Source organism: Nannospalax galili, unplaced genomic scaffold, assembly GCF_000622305.1.
Source record: "Nannospalax galili isolate Female #2095 unplaced genomic scaffold, S.galili_v1.0 scaffold371, whole genome shotgun sequence".
Taxonomy (NCBI): Eukaryota; Metazoa; Chordata; class Mammalia; order Rodentia; family Spalacidae; genus Nannospalax; species Nannospalax galili.
The window spans coordinates 1,873,591-1,879,979 of NW_008331606.1; the positions used below are offsets into that span (position 1 = coordinate 1,873,591).

The following is a 6,389-nucleotide window of genomic DNA, read 5'->3' on the forward strand; positions in this document are numbered from 1 at the left end:
AACATTAAAAGTAGTCAGTTTTACTTTTTGAAGACTCAATGGCAGATTCTTCCCCACCCCATCAATCTTTACTAATATATTAAAGTGTTCAATATAACATTCATTAACAAGGAAAACCTATGTACTTTAAAAACATGCAGTAGCCAATCAGTATGGAGGACTTTGGAGAGTGGGGTAGTTACCTTGTGGCTCAACTTTAGAGAAGGCAGCTTAGTTTAACCAGCCCAAGGACTGGATATGATATGATATGATATGATATGATATGATATGATATATACATATACATCTATATAAATATATGTATGTATGTAGTTGTTTGTTTCTTTGTTTTTGAGACAGCGTTTCTGTAGCTTCAACTGGCCTGGAGTGTACTATGTAGACCAGGCTGGCCTTGATCTCCGGAGATCTACCTGCCCCTGCTTCCTAAGTGCTGGGATTAAAGGTGTGTGTCACCATGCCTGGGTCAAAAGGACTGAATATTTTAAACCTCATATTTTCATTAGCTTCCAAATAGAACAAAAGTAAACAAGCATTTGTGAATAATATTTTAAATACAAAATGCTTTCTGTTTACTGAGGGCTGACTATAAGCCAGGTCTTGTGTGAAGTGATTTGGGATATTTATCATATTTAACTCTTGGAATTGCCCTTTGAATCAAGTAACGGTTTGTCCATCTTGCAAATGGAGGAACCAAAGCTCAGAAAACAAATGGTGGCATCAAGATAGGAAGCTACGTCTTCTGGATTCTTTAACTACTTCTGCAATTTTCCTATCCTAAATGGACTGTTAGATAGTGAGAGCAATTCCGGCATTTATTGAATCAGAGCACACCAATATCCAACACACTATAGTTTTGGGAATCATTTGCCAATGTGATACAATGACAATACAAATATGTAGTCTTTGTTCCAGATCTTAGCACACAGCTCCTAATACACACACACACACACACACACACACACACACACACACACAAATGCATGTGGGGGGGCATGTGTGTGTGTGCCATTGTACATGTGTGCCATGATGCATGAGTTGAGGTCAGAAGAAAACTTGCCAAAGTCAGTTCTCTTCTTCCACCATGTGAGTCCCTGAGATTGAACTCAGGTTGTCAGTCCTGGCAGCAGGCACCTTTACTGATTGAGCTATTGTGCTGGCCCCAAGTTTAATTATTCTTTAGAAAGAATCTTGCTATGTAGTCAAGGCTGGCCTTGAACTTGTAATCATCCTGACTCTGCCTTCTGAGTGCTGGGTTTACAGGCATATGCCACAAGCCCAGCTAGAATATATCTATTTGGATGGTGATAATAAGTGATGAATGGGGGCCCTTCAGTAACTTCGGGATGGGGACTGGCCAATAGTAAGACTAAGACAGGGTTAGAGGATTGGGGTTTTCAGATCCCTCCTTTTCCCCGCACCTCAAACCATACTTATATAATTAAACTACAGTTAAGATAGCTACATGATGGAGCTCTGAGTACTTTCTAGCTGGTGAACTATAAAGATGCTAGGAGGGTAGCAAAGCATGACCACAAATGGTACAGAAGCTCAACTCTCATCCTCCTAAAATTCTGCCCCATACATTTCTTCCACTTGCCTATTCTTGGGTTTCATTCTCTATCAAACACTGGCAATAGTAAGTCAAGTACTTCTTTGAGTTGTTCTAACAAATTATTGAACCTGGTGGGTGGGGGTAGTGGGAGGTTTCTGACTTCATAGCTGAACTGGACAGGGTGTGGGTAACTTGATAATTTGGATCTGGAGTGCAGTCAAAGGCTCATGTGATAGGGGCTTAGTCTGCAGCCTGTAGCACTATTGAGAGATGGTAGAACTCTCTGTCTCTCTCTCTCTCTCTCTCTCTCTCTCTCTCTCTCTCACACACACACACACACACATGCCCCCCCCCACATTCTGTGTCTCTTATCTTGACCACATATTGTTACCATGATGTGCTGCCTTATTGCAGGTCGAAAAGCAATATCAGTGCCAACCAATAATGAACTAATATCTCTAAAATTGTGGACCCAAAAAAACTTTCCTTTTTATAAAAGAAAGTTGATCAGCACACCTGGGAACATGATGCTTGACCCTGGAATCTAAAGTGGGGGCTCAGTTGTGAAACTGAGACTTTAATCTTGTGGAATGTAACTTCAGCTAGTTGATATCAGAATCATATTGAATTGAGTTGTAGGACGCATACCTGGTTTTGGAGAGTTGGAAAATTAGTGTTGGAAAAACAGCATACATTTTGCGTTAAGAAATAAGTGTCAGAAGTTTCATGAATAAAAATGGCTCAGTCAATAGCTCTAGAGGCTCTTCTGGAAAAAGCTCTTTTTTTCAACAGTTTCTGCACAGTCCCCCTGAACAAAAGGGTTCATCTTTCCTTGTAGAGAGATTTAAAACATTATACAATGTGTTTCTCTCTCTTAGTATATAATGCTTATATTAATATACCTGACATGGCAGTAGCTACAAAGAGCCAGAACTGGCTGAAAGCTGCTATGAGAATATTTCTGGAAATCTGTCCTTGATCTGTCCCTGTCATCCTCCACACACGTTTGGCAGGCATTTTAATCTTGAGTACTCCCCTTTTTTCTCTGTATCCTCTGGGTTGTCTTGTGTTGGCTTCCTTACCCACTAGCAGTGCTTCACGTTCCGATTTGATAGGACTGCTGGTCATGGTCTTCTCAAGAGGGTAGTCACTTTCCTGGCTTGATGCGCACAGTCTAGAAGCACAGCTTTCCTGTGGGAATAACATGTTTCTTGGGTCAGTGCACCTTGTTTGGCCAAAGAGTTTGTTTCAGTTAGCTGAACAATAGAGAATTTTATTTTAAGGTGAGAGGTGAGTTCTATGTTGCCCAGTCTGGTCTTGAAATCCCAGATGTAAGTGGTCCTTTTGCTTAGCTTTCTAAGTATCTGTGACTACAAGGTGCATGCCACTGTACCTGGCAATAGGTCCACAAAAGCAACACAGAGATAATGCAAACCATCCTCACCCTGTTTTGAGATAGGGTCTCACTATGTAGCACTGGCCAGGAACTCGCTATGTAGACCAGGCTGACCTGAATTCACAAATATTTGCCTGCCTCTGACTTATGAGAGCTGGGATTAAAGGTGTGAACCACTATGCCTGGGTGAAGGATATAATTAAAATATTTTAATTATATGTATGTGTCGGGGGTGGTATGTGTACATGAATGCTGGTGCCCACAGAAGCCAGAAGTTAGAAACCATGGAGCTAGATTTACAGGAGGTCGTAAGCTGCTTGACATGGGTGATGGGAACCAAACTCAGGTCTTCTAGAAGAGCTGACACATCTCTCTAGCCCTCAAACTCTCCTTATATTTGTTTTTACATTTACATTTACATTTGCGTGTGCGTGCGTGCGTGCATGCGTGCGTGTGTGTGTGTGTGTGTGTGTGTGTGTGTAGGCATGCTGTAGCATGCATGTGGAGGTCAGAAAACTTGCTATAGTCTATTCTCTCCTTCTACCATGAAGGTCCTAGGAATCAAACTCAGGTCTTCAGGCTTGACAGCAAGTGCCTCTACCTGCTGAGTCATCTCACCAGTTCCAAGCATATTTATATGACTTCAAAATGCAGAAAGATAGAAACATTTCTTGTGACCAGTTGTGTTTTACTGGCTTCATCATTCTTCACTCCATATAGTAACCCAGGGTAGCAGACTCAATATTTTTTGTTTACTGTATGCCATGTACTATTAAACATGTATCATTCATTCATACAGATGGGGAAAGTAAGGAGAAGATAAATCAGATAAGTTTACTAAGATTATATTGTTCATTAAGTGACAGAGTTATCATTTTATTCCGTCATTTTTTAAAAATGTATTCAATCCACACTCTGCTAATGGTAAGTCCCATATCTGAAACAAAGCATCTATGATGCAGCCAACCCACTTGTTCATAGGTATCAACTGTTGGCTTCTGAACTAAAAAGCAGGGCTTCTATCTATAGACAAGAGACTCTTCCTTTCTCCTTTCTGATTAGGAAATGGTCAGTTAAAATATTTCTGACTTGACAGTAAGAAATGACCACAAATAGAAATATCATTTATCAGGTGCTTTCTTTCTTTCTTTCTTTCCTGTGGAACCTTTCCAAGTGTAGCACATTGATTTTATGAGATACGCAGGTGAAATCCATGCCTGGCACTGAAACTGAAAAGTGCTTCTACACTATTTGTGGCACTTTCTTTCTGTCTTTGGGTACTGAAAAAAACATTTTCTGTATTGTACGTATGAAGGAAGACCCTTCAGAAGAAGGAATGAAAGGAATTTCTGTGTCAGTCTCACTGTCTCAGTCTTTTACTCTTCTAAAAGAAAGTGCTGGGGAAATGCTTGGTGGGGGTGGGGGCCAGATCCTGGCTGACTCACTTGCTCTGTCTCTTCTTCCCTTTCACAAGCCCTCAGCAGGGACTGCATTCCTTCTGTGTTCTTTAAAGGTGTCTTCAAAGCTTCCTAGATACTGTCTCAGAAGTGAAGAGTGTATGCTGCAAGAAATGCCGTTTTATTGATTTACTGGCTTCCTATCTGTGGTCAGAGGGGGAACCCTTTCTTGATGACCTACTTAATCTTTGGCCTTTAGAATCCAATCCAGGTAGTAACCATTATTTCACATCTGATTTAAAGAACAGACGCATGACTAAGGCAGGGACTTTACATCTGCTTCTAACTCCCTTTAAATGGTAAGTGATCCAGTAAGCCATTTCTTTAGTGTGGGCATTTAGCAGATTGTGCTTGATTTAAGATATTAAGATTTTTCTGAGAAGTTTTAACTCTCTTGAATGGAACTCTGGCTTAACTTAAACCTAATTTCAGTCTTATTATAGTGAACATTTAACAAGAAGGTATATTAAAAATGTTTATTCATTGAACTTTACTAGCAGGTTCAAAGAACTAGTTCTTTCTATCAACAAGACAGATATAAGTTGTATTGTTATGTTGAAACAAAAGAAAATACTGACAATGGCTCATACTGTGGCTTACAGTCAAGAAACCCAAACAAAAACAACATAAAAGGGCCCTTATCACCAAAGCTTAGTGCTTTCCTTTCAACCTGAAATTATTTTTATAGTCTAATGTGATGGTCTTTACTTCCTAACCTAATTGTGTCAGGTTGAAATATTTGTCCACAAATCAGCTTCCCAGAGAAGATCAGTTTATAATGATCTGTCATGAATTCTTCTGAAAGAAGCTTTGCTTAAAACAACAGGAAAACTCTTCTGTCTCACTGTTTTCTGATTAACAGTTGAAATCTATCTTCTTGTCCTCTTTAGTTGTCATCTTCTGGTATATTCCATTTCAGAATGAGAAACACTTGTCATTAGGCACAATATGGCAAGTTTCTTTGATGCCATTTGACCTCTTTTTTCTTTAAACGAAATTCTTTACAAAGCGGAAAACAGCTTACACCAAAAAAGTGTTGAGTCAATTTGTTATGGAAATCCTAAAGAGAGGATTATAAGCACATGATCACTGGTGTATCCCCTTATCTACCTAGAGTCTTGTGGTTACACATTGCTTTTTATGCAGAAAGTGAAATGAAGCAATGTAGCTGCTCTGGGACAATTTAGAAGCTCTGATAGGATGAGGAAAAGTCTTGATAGTGGAAGAGCTTTGGCACTTTTCAACTAAATGCTTGATAAATGAATTTCTCTGGGATTGTGCTTGTTTCTTTAATAGCATCCACAAAATGGGAAAGTGAGTTGGTTTTATGATGTGGAAGAATTAAAAGCATATTGCAAATGGCCTCCAAAAGAAAACATTTTCAATCATTTGTTTCAACTACACTAGGTTGCCAGTTCCTAATGACTCTCTGGGGCACATCACTGTGCTGGTAAACGCACTCAGGGCCTATATGCTGTGCATCTTCCTTAGCTGAGCACAGTACATAAACAGCAAGAGCTCTTGTGGAACTGTATCATTGCAAATTTTGGAGTGTTGGTCTAAGCTCCTACTTTTTCTCTTCCTTCTCAGATACACAAAGCAGGGAGTTCTGGTTAATGAGTCTTTTTTAAAAGATAATTTCGGCTGAATAGTCAGGCATTTGAGATTGGAGAGGTATGACACATAGATACATATCAGCAAACTTTATACACCTTAGGTGGACTGGGCACCTCACTATTGGTTGTGATGCACTGATCTATCCAAATGTTAAAGAGATTCTCCCAGATGTTCCAGATGTCTTTATTGGTTATTCTTATAGCAGCAGGCTCTCACATGAGAAAAGCTCACATAGCTTTCTTTATTTATATTATCTGGCTTTAGAATACTGTGTCACCTTGTTTCTTTGCAAGGTTTCCCCACTTTGGTGTTTTTCTTTCTTTCTTTCTTTCTTTCTTTCTTTCTTTCTTTCTTTCTTTCTTTCTTT

General features: G+C 39.5%; 1 protein-coding gene across 8 annotated transcripts in view; it reads right to left on the reverse strand.

Annotated features, from left to right (window-relative positions):
* The window catches only part of Enox2 (ecto-NOX disulfide-thiol exchanger 2), a 395,106-nt gene that overhangs the window by 5,907 nt on the left and 382,810 nt on the right, over window positions 1-6,389 (reverse strand). For all 8 annotated transcript variants that reach the window (XM_029560435.1, XM_029560431.1, XM_029560434.1 and 5 more), the window contains one exon: window positions 2,635-2,743. In XM_029560435.1, coding sequence (XP_029416295.1) covers window positions 2,635-2,743 — 109 coding nt within the window. The remainder of the gene's footprint in view (window positions 1-2,634; window positions 2,744-6,389) is intronic.